General features: G+C 42.6%; 1 protein-coding gene across 2 annotated transcripts in view; it reads left to right on the plus strand.

The window, feature by feature from the left end:
* The window catches only part of kcnj14 (potassium inwardly rectifying channel subfamily J member 14), a 62538-nt gene extending 46330 nt beyond the window's left edge, over positions 1-16208 (plus strand). The window contains exons 7-8 of one of the 2 annotated variants that reach the window (XM_073924505.1): positions 12302-12619; positions 14861-15830. In XM_073924505.1, the coding sequence (XP_073780606.1) occupies positions 12302-12619; positions 14861-15118 (576 nt within the window). In that variant the 3' untranslated portion in view covers positions 15119-15830. 2 annotated transcript variants of the gene reach the window in all.
* Positions 16209-16951: the final 743 nt, after the last annotated feature.

Raw genomic sequence — 16951 nt, forward strand, 5'->3', positions numbered from 1 at the left:
CTTGACCTAAAGCCTGATTACACGGACTCTGATTCTCGCTGCCTGCCCCTGACTAAAGCCTGTATCACGGACTCTGAACCACGCTGCCTGCCCTTGACTCAAGCCTGGTAATCACTCTGCCTCTGTTATCTGCTAATCATCGTTGAGTTGTATGTTGTATGTTCGCACAGCCGTGCGAGGTGTTGATGTTTAAGTGTGACTTAATAAATACTGCAAAATGGATCCCTCCGTGTCAGTCTCCCCGTTACAGAAGACTTCGCCCAACACGGATCCCGCAGCCATCCAGGTTTTGTCTCACGAAGTCACAATACAAGCTCAGGTATTGTCAACACACCAACAACAACTAACACACCTAACTCAGTTAACAGATGAACTGGTGAAATCCCTCCAAAACCTGCAAGCTGCTGCCACTGCGCAACCCACCGCCAACTACTCTCCAAGTCCACTTGTTGTTGCACAACCCCCGATGACTTCCGGAGTTCGATTGGCTTTTCCTGACAAGTTCTCAGGTAACCCAGCAAAATGTAAAGGCTTTCTATTGCAATGCAAACTGTTTATCGCCCAACAACCCCATCTGTTTAAGGACAAACGGGAAAATTGCTTTTGTGTGCTCACTGCTCACTGGGAAAGCGCTAGACTGGGCTACTGCAGTTTGGCCAGACAGTACCCCGATATTTCCCTCGTTTAATGACTTTCTCAAATGTTTCTGCACTGTGTTCGATCATCCGGAGGGTGGTCGTAACGCTGGCGAGGAGCTATTGTGTATCCAACAGGGAGATCGCTCCGCAGCTGAGTTCGCCCTGCAGTTCCGCACCTTGGCAGCGCAAACTGGCTGGGCTGATGATCCGCTTGTCACGCTCTACATAAGAGCTCTAAAGCCAGAATTGCAGCGAGAGATGGCATGTCGTGACGATGGGAAAACATTGGATCAACTAATCGAGCTTTCCATAAGGTTAGACACTCTCCTCCGCACTCGCAATCCGCTCTGCTCAATTGCTTCCAGTCCTGTATCCCCTGAAACCTCCGCTGAACCCATGCAATTGGGTAGAACCCGTCTGAACCCAGAAGAGCGAGAACGACGGAGAAGAAATCACCTGTGCATTTACTGCGGACTTCCAGGTCATACGAAGGTTTTATGTCCCAACAAGCCTCTCCCTAAAACCCTCTCGGTGAGTGCAACCACTATGTTCACTACCACTAATAATGTTGTGAATCTGCCTGTCACTTTGAGAAATGATGGAAACGAGATTGAGACTATGGCCATGATCGATTCAGGAGCCGCTGGTAACTTTATTGATTACACGTTTGCCACCACTCACTCCATTCCTCTAACCCCCTGTGATTCCTCCATAGCCATCACTGCTGTAGATGGGCGCCCTTTGGGAGAAGGACGTATAAAATTCCAGACCTCGCCAGTCTTGCTTCAAACAGGCTCTCTTCATGAAGAAGAAATTTCCCTTCTTGCCATCAACTCCCCTAAACACTCTGTGATTCTTGGGTTACCATGGCTACAACAGCATGACCCTCAAGTCTCTTGGAGAACTGGTGAGATCATAAAATGGAGCGATCAATGCTTTACCCAATGTCTGCATCCTGTTTCCCCTATCCAGATCAACACAATCAACAAAACCGAAGACTCTGAACTCCATCATGTTCCTGATGCTTATCACGATCTAATTGAAGCATTCAATAAGCAGAAGGCTACTAAGCTCCCTCCTCATCGTGATAATGACTGTGCCATTGAGCTGCTACCCGGCACCACGCCCCCTCGTGGTCGCATATTCCCTCTTTCACAACCTGAAACTGAGGCTATGAAGAAGTACATCTCTGAGGAGCTAAAAAAAGGATTTATTCGACCATCTACTTCTCCCGCTTCAGCGGGGTTTTTCTTCGTCAAGAAGAAGGATGGCAGCTTACGCCCTTGCATCGATTACCGAGGCTTGAATGAGATCACGGTCAAATACCGCTACCCATTGCCATTGGTTCCTGCCGCCCTGGAACAACTCCGATCCGCCCAGTATTTCACTAAGTTGGACCTCCGTAGTGCATATAACCTCATCCGCATACGACAGGGAGACGAGTGGAAAACCGGGTTCTCTACAATTGACGGCCACTACGAATATCTCGTTATGCCCTTCGGCCTAGCAAACAGTCCTTCCGTGTTCCAGGCATTCGTAAATGAGATATTTAGAGACATGCTCAACAAATGGGTAATAGTATATATTGACGACATCTTGATCTATTCCAATTCGCTATCTGAGCATATCCAGCACGTTCGGGCAGTGCTCAAACGTCTCATTGAAAACCAGTTGTATGCGAAGAGCTCCAAGTGCGAATTCCACCAGACCTGCATCTCATTTCTTGGCTATATTATCAGTCCAGAAGGCGTGGCCATGGACCAACAAAAGGTTGACTCTGTGACACAATGGCCACAACCCGAAACCATCAGGCAACTACAACGATTCCTGGGCTTTGCTAACTTCTACAGACGCTTCATAAGGAACTTCAGTTCAGTCGCTGCCCCACTGACCGCCATGGTCAAAGCTAATAATGCTCGCCTTAAATGGAACCCCGACGCTGTCCGAGCATTTACCCAGTTAAAGACTCGCTTCTCCAGTGCACCTATTCTGCGTCATCCTGATCCCGAACAACCCTTTGTCGTCGAAATTGACGCGTCAAACACTGGAATTGGAGCCATCCTGTCCCAACGATCCCTAGTGAATAAGAAGCTCCATCCCTGTGCCTTCTATTCTCGCAAGCTTAACTCCGCTGAACGGAACTACGATGTGGGAAACCGAGAACTCCTCGCCATGAAAGCTGCGCTAGAGGAATGGAGACACTGGCTTGAGGGCGCAAAACACCCTTTCATCGTCATCACTGATCACAAGAACCTAGAATACATCCGGTCTTGTAAACGTCTGAATCCTAGACAGGCAAGATGGGCGCTGTTTTTCACCCGATTTGACTTCCAAGTCACCTATATCCCTGGTTCGAAAAACATCAAAGCAGATGCTCTGTCCCGCCTCTCAGACGATGAGACCTCTGAAATCACTGACGAGCCCATAATTAAAAGTCCTCTAATTGTCGCCCCCATCCAGTGGGATATAGATCAGGAGATCCTCCAAGCCGCCGAAAATAATCCTTCTCAGCAGCCCTGTCCGGAGAATAAAATCTTTGTTCCCCCGTCGCTTCGAGAAAGGCTCATCTCCGAGGTACATGACCACCCCAGTTCCGGTCACCCAGGCAGCACAGCCACTGTGCAAATGATTCAATCCCGCTACTGGTGGTCATCCATACACAAGGATGTAATCAACTTCATTAACAAATGCTCACCCTGTCAGATGTCCAAACACTCCCGTCACCGTCCATCTGGATTACTCCAACCCCTGGAGGTGCCACATCGTCCTTGGTCACACATCGCTATAGATTTCATCACCGATTTACCCATATCTCAGGGCAAAACCACCATCCTCACAGTAGTGGACCGATTCTCGAAATCCTGCCGCCTTATTCCCATTTCCAAACTGCCCACAGCCATGGAAACGGCTGAGTTACTCTGCGAGTGTGTGTTTCGGTACTATGGTCTCCCCGAAGACATCGTATCGGATAGAGGTCCCCAGTTTACATCCCGACTCTGGTCAGCATTCTTCAAAAATCTCCAGATCAACGTCAGCCTAACATCCGGCTATCATCCCCAATCCAACGGGCAGACAGAGCGCTTGAACCAAGAGATCGGTCGATTCCGCACGTATTGTCACTCGACCCAGAACGAATGGGCCAAATTTTTGATGTGGGCAGAATATGCTCAGAACTCCCTCAGAAAGGCATCTACAGGACTAACCCCATTTCAATGCGTGCTGGGCTTCCAACCTCCGCTCTTTCCCTGGTCCGGCGAGACCACTGAACTCCCTGCGGTGGATACCTGGTTTAAAACCTGCGAAGAGGTCTGGAACGCAGCTCATACTCACCTCTCTCACGCCGTAAGGCGTTTCAAGGAACAAGCCGATCGGCACCGACGTCCTGGTCCCATGTATTCCCCAGGACAATGGGTATGGCTTTCCACCCGCGACTTACGCCTCAAGCTGCCCTGCAAGAAACTCAGCCCCAGGTACGTGGGTCCTTTCCAGATAGAAAGACAAATATCTCCTGTTTCGTTCAGACTGACACTCCCTAATCATTTTCGTATTTCCCCAACTTTCCATGTCTCTCTGCTCAAGCCTGCTGCTGGTCCAGCCGAGACGGATAGGGAGGTGGCAGCCGGTGAACAGGGTCCCCCGCCTCTCATGATCGATGGCGAAGAGGCTTACCAGATCCACGAGATCCTGAGATCCAGACGCCGGGGCGGACAACTCCAATATCTCGTTGATTGGGAGGGGTACGGTCCGGAAGAGAGATCTTGGATTAACCGCAAGGACATCCTCGACACCACACTACTGGAAGAGTTCCACTCACAACATCCGGAGATGCCGGCCCCTCGCCCCCGTGGAAGACCCGGCGTCGAGAATTGCCTCACTTCAGGAGCCGTTCGTTGGGGGGGGGCTCTGTCACCGACTCGGTCCCAGTCATTCCCCTCGCTGACCAGCAGAGGTCACCATCTCCGGACTTCTAACCATTACGTCATCCTTCTCGCTCAGATCCCAGCACACCTGTTCTCCATCTCACTAATGACCCACGTACCACATATAAGCAGCTCACACACACACTCCATTGCGAAGTCTTGTTTAGCCCCGGCCAGCATTTCTGAGCGTTCTATCCTGCCTGATCTCCCGTTTACCACTTCAGCCCGTTCCTCGACTCTGTTCTGTCTTCTGCCTGCCCTTGACCTAAAGCCTGATTACACGGACTCTGATTCTCGCTGCCTGCCCCTGACTAAAGCCTGTATCACGGACTCTGAACCACGCTGCCTGCCCTTGACTCAAGCCTGGTAATCACTCTGCCTCTGTTATCTGCTAATCATCGTTGAGTTGTATGTTGTATGTTCGCACAGCCGTGCGAGGTGTTGATGTTTAAGTGTGACTTAATAAATACTGCAAAATGGATCCCTCCGTGTCAGTCTCCCCGTTACAAGCGAATGTTTAGAGTTTTGAAAACTGACACCAAGGTTCTGAAATTTGTGGCAAAATTAAAAAAAAAAATCATATTTGAATCAAGTTATTTGAGTCATTGCAGAGATGTATGAATGCAGTCCTCCAAGCTCCTGGGAGTCATACACAATATCAATTCTTTTTCCACTATACTATGGCTTTATACTATATACTGTATATATAAAATATAACTATAATTTCATAAATAAAATATAACTATATAAAATGTAACTATTAAAGTTCATTTTTACTTTATACTTCATACTAAAGCGACAAGACTTTTGTCTCAACAAAGTCAGACCTTACTGTCCTAATTAAATCCTTAAAAATCAAGGCATGATCAAATTTTATTTTGGTAAAATAAGCATAATTTAGATGTCTTTGCATTTCATATTAGCCACTTCTGATACCAAATGATCAACTAAGCCAAGTTGTTATTTGTTGTTCCTAAAACTTGGATAGGCAACAAGACTTGTCAGGTAGTGTATCCTTTTATATGTACACATATAGTATTTAGCAGCATTACTGTTCCAGCTTTCTGCATGATAAGAATAAATACAAAAAAATTGCCTTGTCTGTTTGAAAAAAAAAATGAATTCCAAAAAATATTTCACATTATAGTTCTTTTGAAAATGCTACCAATGCCAAAAATTGTAAGACTACTGTACACAAGAAAGAAATAGCATGCAAAAAAGCATGGTATGATACATGGCAAGATAAGAGATTGAGCGAATGAAAGAGAAAAGAAATAGACAGAATGACATCTGGACAGTTGGTGTGGTTAATGATGGCTTGTTTTATCAACCTCATACCGGAGGTTTATAAGATTTGCAGAGGGGATTAACTTAACCAGAGCAAACCATTGTCTCATTTATCTGCCTACAGTGTGTGTGTGTGTGTGTGTGTGTGTGTGTGTGTGTGTGTGTGTGTGCGTGTGTGTGTGTGTGTGTGTCTGTGTGTGTGTGTCTGTGTGTTTGTGACATAATTTAATGGCCTGATTAAAATGATTTGTTTCAGTATGCTTTTGTTTAATATATGAAATCTTGATGTCTTAAAGATGAAGATATGAGCACATCTAATGACATTTATGTTTGTCTTTTATTGAGTTCATGTCTACGTGTAAAAACTGTGATGTTTCTAACAAGACATGATATTTTGAGTTTAGAAGGTCAGATTTATGAACCCGGGGATAAGACAGTAAAACCCAACAATATATATATATATATATTTCTGTTGCTGACTAATCTGAATGAAAATAGACTAGCATAAAATACTGAGCACAGTACACTGTCAGAAACAAAGGTACAGGAGCTGTCACTGGGACATTTGTAACCAAATGCCCAATTGATTCCTCAGATGTATATATTAATACCCAAATTATGTACATAAAATGTACTTTTGAGGTGCCATTTTAGACCTTTTAATAGGGCTTAGGAAACTGACCTAAAATCAAAATCTCGATTAATTAAACAGTTCAACTGGATTTAGGTTAATAGGCACATTTTTTTATTTATTTTTTATTTTTTTGCCCTCGTAGTTCACTGACAAGTTTTGTGCAGTAAATATGCTCACATATTACAAGTGAAAGATTTTTGAATGAAGGGTCCATTACTTGATTTTAAAATAACTGAAGGGAACACCCACTCAGGGATGGACATGATACCTGTAATTCAAATACGTATTTCAAATACAAAATAATATTTTGTAATTTGTATTTGATAGGGTTTATGAAAATGGATAATTATGTTGTATCAAAATACTTTAGTGTCTTGTATTTTGTATACTTTATAAGAAATTCACATGATGACATCAAAAAAATGTAGCCTCGGATTGGTGCTTTCTGAGTTATTTGGTAAGGCTTGAGATCCGAATAGAAAATTGATTCATATTGAAGAAGTTAATCAAAGCTTCAAGTATGGATGGAAATTATGCTTCACATATAAAGAAAGTAACAGACAAATAGGAGGGGTAATTTCGCGAGCAGGTCAAAATCAGACAGGAAAATAAGACAAACAACATGAAGTCCTACAGTGGCAATACCTGCAAAAAATAAATTGGCTGTTTCAAATGTCAATAGCTGATCTGCAGATGCTCTTTATAGGTAATTACAAACTTTGACACAGTTAATCAGTAAAGGAAAAATATTAAATAATTTTACAATCTACTGATCAAAAACTCCCTTTTTTTGACATATCGTGTTTTATATTGTTTTTGAAGAGTACAATTGCAAAAAAAAAAAAAGAAAAATCATGGAAATGACTAAAACTAGAAATTAGTATTGAAGATTTCAGTTGCAAAAATATTGAAAAATAAAACTTTTAAGATTTAGTAATTTTCCCAATTAAGATATATCTTATTATATTCCAGTTCATTATCCGCATTAAATGTTTTTTTACAGTGATTAAAAAGATCATCTTCGAGATGAAATTTGTACAAAATCTAAACTAAAATCCAAGAGCAATAACAAGTTTAATGAATAAAACTTAAGTTACATTTTTTAATGAATAGCTCCTCGTGTACAGTAGAGGTGAATGAGGTGCAGAGAAGCAGACTTAAACATGCTCAGAGAAACGCTGTTGTTATCAATCATTGTTTACTTCACTAAATCAGTTTAATGATGAAGGGATTGATCCAATAGGCCCATTAATAGAAGGTTTGCGGGGGAAAAATCATGCTCCCTTGTAAAAGTACTTTTTAGAATTTTCAAAATACAAAATACAGTATTTTATTTTGATACATGTTGTGGGTGCTGTATTTTGTAGTTTATTTTGATACATGTCAATTTGAAATATTTAGTATTTTATTTGAAAATACAATACATGTATCTCATCCCTGAGCACCGTCAGTTTCTGCGGTTTGCGTTTGAAGGTCGAGCTTGGCAATACAAAGTCCTCCCCTTCGAGCTCTTTCTGTCTCCGCGGGTCCTCACCAAGCCCGCGGAGGGTGCCTTAGCGCCCCTTTGGCTCGCGGGCATCCGCATACTCAATTATCTCGATGACTGGCTGATTTTTAGCCCACTCTCGGAGCAATTGATTATGCACAGAGACAAAGTGCTCTGGCACTTCCACCTGTTGGGGTTTCAGGTCAACCGAGAAAAGAGCAAACAAAATAGTGGTCCCACTGAAATTATTTCAGAGGCTCCTGGGGCATATGGCATCCGCAGCCGCTTCACGCCGCTCGGATTACTCTATATGAGACCACTCCAGCACTGGCTTTACAATCGAGTCCCCAGACGCGCATGGCACGCGCGTGCACACCGAGTCACTGTTACTGCGCTGTGTCGCCACGCCCTCAGCCCTTGGAACGACCCCTCATTCCTACAGGCCGGAGTGCCTCTAGGACAGGCGTCCAGTCTTGTTGTCGTTTCAACAAATGCTTCCAGCACGGGTTGGGGGGCTGTGCGTTGCGGGCATGCAGCTGCGGGCCTGTGGAAAGGAACCCAGTTGCATTGGCATATCGCCTGGAGCTGTTGGCAGTGTTCCTCGCTCTCCACTGTTTTTTTTCCGGTGCTGGAGCAGTAACACGTGCTGGTCAGGACGGACAGCATTGCGGCGGTGGCATATATCAACCGTATGGAGGTTTTCGCTCTCGCCGCATGTCTCAGCTTGCCCGCCGTCTGCTCCTCTGGAGTCATCCGCGGCTGAAATCGCTGCACGCCATTCACATTTCAGGCAAGCTCAACCGTGCAGCCGATGCGCTCTCACGGCAGCCTTACTTCTAGAGTCTGTTCAGCTGATATGGGCGCGATTCGGGGAAGCCCAGATCGTTCAGTTGTTTCCCCCGAGAAGGCTCATTGCCAGTTGTACTTTTCCCTGACCGAGGGCTCTCTCAGCACGGATGCACTGGCTCTCAGCTGGCCTCGGGGCATGCGCAATACGCTTTTCCCCAGTGAGCCTGCTCGCGCAGTTACTGTGCAAGGTCAGGGTGGACGAGGAACAGGTCGCTGGTTGCGCTCCCTGGCCAAACCAGACCTGGATGTCTGAGCTATCCCTCCTCGCGATGGCCCTCCCCTGGCAAATCCCTTTGAGAGAGCACCTACTCTCTCAGGGACAGGCACCATCTGGCACCCTCGCCCCAATCTTTGGAACCTCCACGGGTGGTCCTTAGACGCGAGGAAGACTTAGGTAACCTACTAATTGCGGTGGTTAATACCGTCACTCGGGCTAGAGCCCTCTCCTCGAGCGCGCCTATGCCCTGGAGTGGAGTATATTCACTGAATGTTGCGTCTCTCGCTGAGAAGACCCCCGAAATTTGCCAGATCAGCGTTGTGCTTTCTTACGCCAAGAGAAGCTGGAGAGCTGGCTGTCACCCTCCACACTCAAGGTTACGTGGCTGCCATCTCCGCTCTCATGACGCGGTGGCTGGCAGCACCTTGGGAACGCATAACCTCATCATCCGGTCCCTCAGAGGCGCTAGGCGAATTAATCTATGCCCCCCTCTCATGCCCTCTTAGGATCTCGCCCTCATTCACATGAGCCTGCGTCAGATGCCTTCGATCCTCGACTCAGTATCTTTAAGATTTCTGTTCCTGAAGATAGCTCTGCTGGTCGAGTTGTTATCGATTAGAGGGTCTGGGACCTGGAGACATTTTCGGTCAGTGACTCGTGCCTGTAATTCAGGCTGGCTTACTCTCACGTTCCTGAGACCCCGCACGGGATATGTGCCAAGGTTCCTACCACTCCGTTTTAATACCAGGTAGTGAGCCTGCAAGCGCTGCCTCCAAAGGAGGAGGCAGACCCAGCCTTACTTATCCAGTTTGCGCTTTGCATATTTATCTGGACCGTACTCAGAGCTTTAGATCATCTGAGCAGCTCTTCGTCTGTTATGCGGTCGGCAGCAGGGAAGTGCCGTATCGAAACAAAGTTGGCCCACTGGTTAGTGCTTACCATCTCTCTGGCTTATCAAGCCAAAGTGAGCCATGTCTCCCGAGAGTGCGTGCGCACTCCACTTGGAGCTTCGCATCCTCTTGGGCGCGTGCACGCAGCCGCTTTCTAACAGACATCTGTAGAGCTGCGGGCTGGGCGACACCTAGTACATTTGCAAGGTTTTACAATCTGCTAGTGGAGCCGGTTTCCTCAAGGGTATTAGGTAACCCTTGGTGATTGAGGAAACAATTCGGTTTGGTGTTGAAACACGCTTGCTGCGCCTTTCTCCCTAATATGGAGATACGTGCGCCTTTTTATCTGCCAGTAAAGTTCCCCGTCAGGTGAGCCCTGCAGATTCCTCCAAGGCCCCCAGCACTGACTCAGCGGAGGAGTCACTTGATGGCCCACTACGTTGTAGGTCTGCCCGCTGGTCAGCTCGCGTTTTGGGTATAGGTGCCCTCTATGCGTGATCCCCGTTTGGCGATCCCATATGCTTTTTCAGCCACAGGTGCAGTCCCCCCTCACGGGCGGACCCGTGTCTTCCCTCCCCGCTAACCATCCTATTATATGCGTACTCCCCCTTTCAGGGTTTGTCCATATGTATTTTTTGCCAACATATCTCCCCTATTGGGTGCTGTTGGCCCCCGCAGCGTCCTCCCTATCGGGACTGCACGCTTCCCAACGTACTGTCATATTATTCCTAGAATTATCTAGATGCTTACGACTTCCCAAAAAATATATCTAAATCTGTAAAACTTCAGTTGACCACGTTAGAGGACCGCGCCTCTCATGATGTAGGAGCGTTCACGCTTGCTTGACTATCCTCTCATTGGAGGCGTTAGTAAGGTGCAGTCATTATGGCGTTTTCCATAGCTTCTCCCATTCGTGGATTTATATAGTTCAAATACACTAATAGCATTGAAGTTCCCCATCCGAAGGGGAACGCTCTGGTTACTAAAGTAACCCTCGTTCCCCGAGGAGGGGAATGGAAATGCTACTTACCATCGCCATAATGACTGTCCCTTAGCTGTAAGTTCAAGTCTCTTCAGCTTAAAAGGATGGTGTGTGCTTGCTCCACCTGTGCTTATATGCGGAGATAATTGGCAATGAAGCACACGTGCGCAAGCTTATGCTGCCAATTCATTGGCATTTCATTGGCCCGTTCCATACTCTTTCAGACAATTAGCTTTCTGAACCGAAACCTCCCATTCGTGGATTTATATAGTTCAAATCCACTAATAGCATTTCTGTTGAAATATAAAAGAGAGTGCATGTTTTTTTTTCTAAACTAATATTGGATTTTATTTTAAATCCGTGTTTGTGTAAAACCATATAATTTGCACAAAGAAATGATGTGGTTCTTCCGTAAAGAAGTAGTTACTCTACCTTATTTAGAGCATCATAATGGACGTTTTATGCTATAACTAATGTGGTTCAAGCGATGGATCTGCGACAGAGAAACTATAGGGCTCTGGGAAACACTCGTCACTACATCGTTCTTTTCACAAATGATGCATCATACTATGATAGTTCAGCCTTGAGTTACGTCGTTGTTTGAGAAACGCACCCCTGAATGGTTTTGTCATTTTGACAACAGATGTAATCTATAGCAAAAATTAAAACCAATTCATTTGGAATTGTTAGCATAAAAAAGTGATACTTTAAGGCAGGGGTTCCCAAACTTTTCAGACTGTGACCCCCAAAATAATAATTGGAGTGACTCGTAAACCATACTATTCTCGGAGGTGGTAATACAAACATTGCAGACAACAGCTCACACACACCAATAGGATACTAAAAAAAACACAAGGATATTTACAACAAATGCAACAATCAAACCATATAATTTTTCAGTCATTATTCTTTTTTTTTTTTTTAATATAAACCTTACTGGTCGGCACAATGTTTACAGCACAAGACATTTCTTAGTTTAATTTATACTCTATGTCTTGGAGATCATCCTCCATGTTTAGTTGTGGCCTTTATTTTTAATGTACGTAAATGCTGTAAAGTTGTCAAAGCTTAACATTGTGCCGTAAAATCAATCTGCTGCAGCTAACGCTATAGGGAAAGCAATCTATGTGGAAAAAAAATAATTGAAAAGCTGATGACTTTTTAATTGCATGTTTTTTTTATGTAACTATTAAAAAAACTATTTATGTAACTATTAAAAATTTAGTAAAATACATAAAATTTTTGTAATACGCAAGCAATTGCCCATCATTGTCTAGCTACCCCCACTTTGGGAACCACTGCTTTAAGGTATAAATAAACAATGTTTTAGAAGAGGACATGGTGTTGGTGTTGATTTTGTGAGGACTTTAGTAACCATTGTTTTAACCTTTGCTGCAGCCACGGGTGACCCCTGAGGGCGAGTTCCTGCCTTTGGACAACTCAGACCTCAATGTCGGCTTTGACACGGGAACAGATCGCATCTTTTTGGTGTCACCTGTGACCATTGTACATGAAATTAATGAGGAGAGCCCCTTCTTTGAAATGGACAAAGGTGCACTAGAGGGAGACAAAGATTTGGAAGTGGTGGTAATTCTGGAAGGTATGGTGGAGGCCACTGCCATGACCACTCAATGTCGGTCCTCTTTCCTGGCTTCTGAGATTCTCTGGGGTCACCGATTTGAGCCTGTGCTCTTTGAAAGGAAGAACTGCTACCAGGTGAGAGACTGAGAAAATAAGGTGGAAAGTGATGAAGGTGGAAGAAATAAGGAGATTATTGAGGGGAAACTGTAGTGGTTGTAAATCCAGAAGTACCCAATAAAAAGCATAAGTCTACATTGTTTTTAACAGATATGTTTAATAATAATAATAATAATAATAATAATGTAATAATATGTTGACCTGTAAGGCCTGTAAAACATTCTAATTAAAAAAATCTAATTTCCCTAATAGGAAAAATTCACCCTAAAATAAAAATATGCTCACCATATCAAAGTTCAAAAAATTAAACAACTTAAACAGGTTTGGAACAAGTTAAGGGTGAGCAAATAGTCACAGAATTTTTAATTTTAGATGAACTACCTTTAAATCAGTTCCCGTTTATGTCTGTGCCCATTTTTTCAGCAGTGCTTGTTTAGGAAGTATTCTTCCTATTCATTTTTACTATATAAATATTTAAATATTTTGAATATTTGTGTAAAAAAATCGTATTTCAAGTTTATTACAAGATATGCATAAATACAAATACTTCTGTAGATCAGTAGTGTAGGAAGATATAGCTGTTTCACTGTGCTTCATGAGAGTGGCAGGAGCCAAATATCTCTGTTGGCACTTATTTTTAAGCATGATAGGCCACCATAAAGTTGTTACAGTATAAATTTTCATTTTTTCTATATGATTGTTTTTTAAAATACAGCTATAAGATAAAGCTATAAATGAATAAAAGTTATTGCGAAAAATCTGTTGCCCTGTGGAAAAATATATAGAATTTTTAATTCCGTAAGCTGACTTTGCCATCTATTTATTAATTTAAATACATCAGTTTAATTATGATTGTCAGTTTTTTTTTTTTTCTGAACAAATAGATGCATATACTAGAATTACATTAACTATGTTCACATTTATGCTTTAAAGATTATTTGTTTTGTGTTCCCACCAATACTTCCACAGACCCCTTTCACAGCTGCTAAAACGTATCTAAATATTAACTAAAAATATTTTGTCTTCACATTTTTGGACACATGAACACTTTTCTAGACACATGAACAACAAGACTGGTTTACTCACTGGATGGGGGACTACATGGGAAAACTGTGTTACTGTTGAAAGAAGTGTTAGTGAGGCCAGCAGGAGGCAATGCTATAAAAATGTATTGCAAACATATTTAGTTCTTTTTGTTGTTTGCAAATGTCATTTTTATTTTTAAAAATTAAGTTTCCTTTTCCGTTCTTTACTTTTATTAGCAATGTTTTTGTTTATTTCTCAAAAAAAAAAATATATTATTATTATTTTTTTTTTTTAGCTCAATACTTTATTTTTTGTTTGCAAAACTTTCTCTTTTTTTTTGCAAGTATATATGGCCCTTCAACGCTAAGGATTTTTTTCTACTGGCCCAAATGGGCCAGGGTTTCAGATTTCTACTTGCCCTGCCAATATTTTTGCTTGCCCCACAAAAGAAAAATAAAAAAAAACAAAAAAAAAAGGAAAAGTCAATAGCTATTTCTTAGTCACATGTTTTAAATATTGTGTCAAAATATGTTCTAGAATTTAAATATTTTTAAAAAGTTTATAAAAAATATAATGAGCAAATTGACGCGCTGTACCAATGTAAATGTCTGCTTCCAAGACATTCTTTTAGCCTCATAATTTGATGTTGCTGTCACTTCGCTGTACTGGTATTACAAAAAAACGACATGCTCTCAACATGAAATCAGATAAGAGGAACCGAAAAGCAAAATGGTGTTTACGACATCATAGAGAAGGTAGCATTTAAAGTCTTAAAAGCACAAACTGTTTCTCGACTCTAAGACTGTATTCATATGCATTTGACAAAAAGTCGCGGGCAAATTGAACTATTGCGACAAGGCAGCACAGATCAGGCCAGTAACAATCCTGTCTACTGTCTTGAGAGCCTCGCACACTGGCCCCGGGCCATCGGGCAGTCCTTATTGTTGAGCCCTGCCCTAGATTGACTCTCCATATACTATCCTACTCCATAGATGAAACGTAAACCGAAGCCCTGGCTCCCTGTGGTCATTTAAAATCCCATGACACATTACATTACATTATACATTTACAAATGCAGTAATGTGTTTCCTTTTTCATACAGTCCAAAACTAAAACTAGTGTTACCTAAAAATCAACAGTATTTGTTTCCTGCTCTGTTCAAATCTAGAAACTCACATCTAGCCATGCTTTGTGCTTTGTACTAGTCATGACATGTGTCCTCCTCAACTCTAGGTGGACTACTCATACTTCAACAGGACTTATGAGGTCACGGACACTCCCACCTGCAGCGCTAAGGAGTTAGCAGAGAAAAAGTACATTGCAGGCTCCCGTTCCTCCTTCTGCTACGAGAATGAGGTGGCTCTGCAGCTCTCCTCCTCTGTCCCACCCTGCGCTGACCAGTTCTCTCCATCCCCCTGTTCGTCCCCCCCTCAGTCACCCACACCACCACCTCGACAAGACTCCTGCAGTGAACACCCACACAAACACTGAGCCATGTGGCTAGGATAAAAGGGCAGAGGGAAAAGAAAGAAATGGAAATAGATAGAGAAAGAAAGGAAAGGGGTCAGGATGGAGGCAGAAGGTGCAGCTGGGGGAAGGGAGAGATAGAGTGAGAGAACCAGCGAGTGGACAAAGGGCTGGAAAGACTGACTTGGACGGGACTAAGTGAAAGAGGGACCATAATGGGACATTGTAGGACTGATTAATGACAATGGGTCATGCTTAAGATGGGGTGAGAAAAAACAGAATGTACAAAAGATGGAGAATAGAAAAGGGTAAGGGGTCCACCCGGAAGAAGAGAATGGAAGAGCAAGATAGTTAGACAGTGGGGTGAATTCACTAAATGGTTGCGACAGGGCAGTATTTTTTACTCATGCTTAGCTAGATGCTAGTCTGTCCCTCGAGACTTACTTTGCTAGTCTAACTGAGCAAGGAAATTACTAAATCTAAGATAAAAATCTGAGTGGATGATTTAAACTTTACTAATTTTTTGTGTAAACAACTTCTTCACACCCATTTAAACGAATTGTCAGTGTAAGGGAAGTTACTCTGAAACTACTTAAAAATTAAAGTAGCTAAAATATCGTCATAATAAGCTTCTAAAAATGTTGAAAAGTTTAAATTGAAACTGCTCTTTTATAGTGACATAAATGCTTTAAAAGTGTTAATTAGTAATGTTTGAAGTAAAAAGTACTTAAAACTTGCAATACAATTATGATGTCAAATTTCTCAAACTGCCGAGAGTCATAGTACAAATTTGCAAGTTTGTAAAAAATTCAACATTGCGTTACCAAAATTAAACACACAGTAGCATTTTTAAAAATCTCATCAAAAACAACAAAATTTATAGCAACTTCACAACTTCTCAAAATAATTTAGCTATGTCAGGAATGGGCAGTATTTATTATGCAATTATTTATATGTATTTCAAATACAAAATAAAATTTTGTAATTTGTATTTGATAGGGTTTATGAAAATGAGTTAATAATTTGTATCAAAATACTTCAATGTCTTGTATTTTTGTATTTGAAAATACGGTAAAATACATTGTAAGGAGTCTACATGATGACATCATGAAAATGAGGCCTCTGATTGGCGCTTTCTCAGTTATTTGCCTAGGCTTGAGATCAGAACAGAAAATTGATTTACTGTATAAGCTGGGGGCAAACCAGTTGCACAGTAGGTAGTGCTGTCGCCTCACAGCAAGAAGGATGCTGGTTCGAGCCTTGGCTGGGTCAGTTGGCGTTTCTGTGTGGAGTTTGCATGTTCTCCCTGCGTTCGTGTGGGTTTCCTCCGGGTGCTCCGATTTCCCCCACAGTCCAAAGATATGCGGTACAGGTGAATTGGGTAAGCTAAATTGTCTGTAGTGTATTAGTGTGTGTGTGGATGTTTCCCAGAAATGGGTTGCAGATGGAAAGGCATCCGCTGCATAAAAACATATGCTGGATAAGTTGGCGGTTCATTCCACTGTGGCAACCCCTGATTAATAAAGGGACTAAGCTGAAAAGAAAATGAATGAATTAAGAAGGTGGATAGCTTGGAACATGGAAGGAAATTATTCATCACAGAGTGGTGATATCTACAATAATTCACTGGCTGTTTAAATAGCCATTAGTATAGTTAATGAAGAGGAAATATGTCTGCCTAAAGATGTCTAAGTGGGACAATTTATGAAACACAAATATTTAATAATAAAGCAATTAAGTGTATACAGACTAGTCAAAAACACCCGACAAATGTTATACAGTATCAGCAGGACATACAGTTGAAGTCAGAATTATTAGCCCCCCGTTTTTCTTTTTAAAATATTTTTTAAGATAATG

The sequence above is a fragment of the Danio rerio genome, chromosome 16 (genome assembly GCF_049306965.1).
Source record: "Danio rerio strain Tuebingen ecotype United States chromosome 16, GRCz12tu, whole genome shotgun sequence".
Taxonomy (NCBI): Eukaryota; Metazoa; Chordata; class Actinopteri; order Cypriniformes; family Danionidae; genus Danio; species Danio rerio.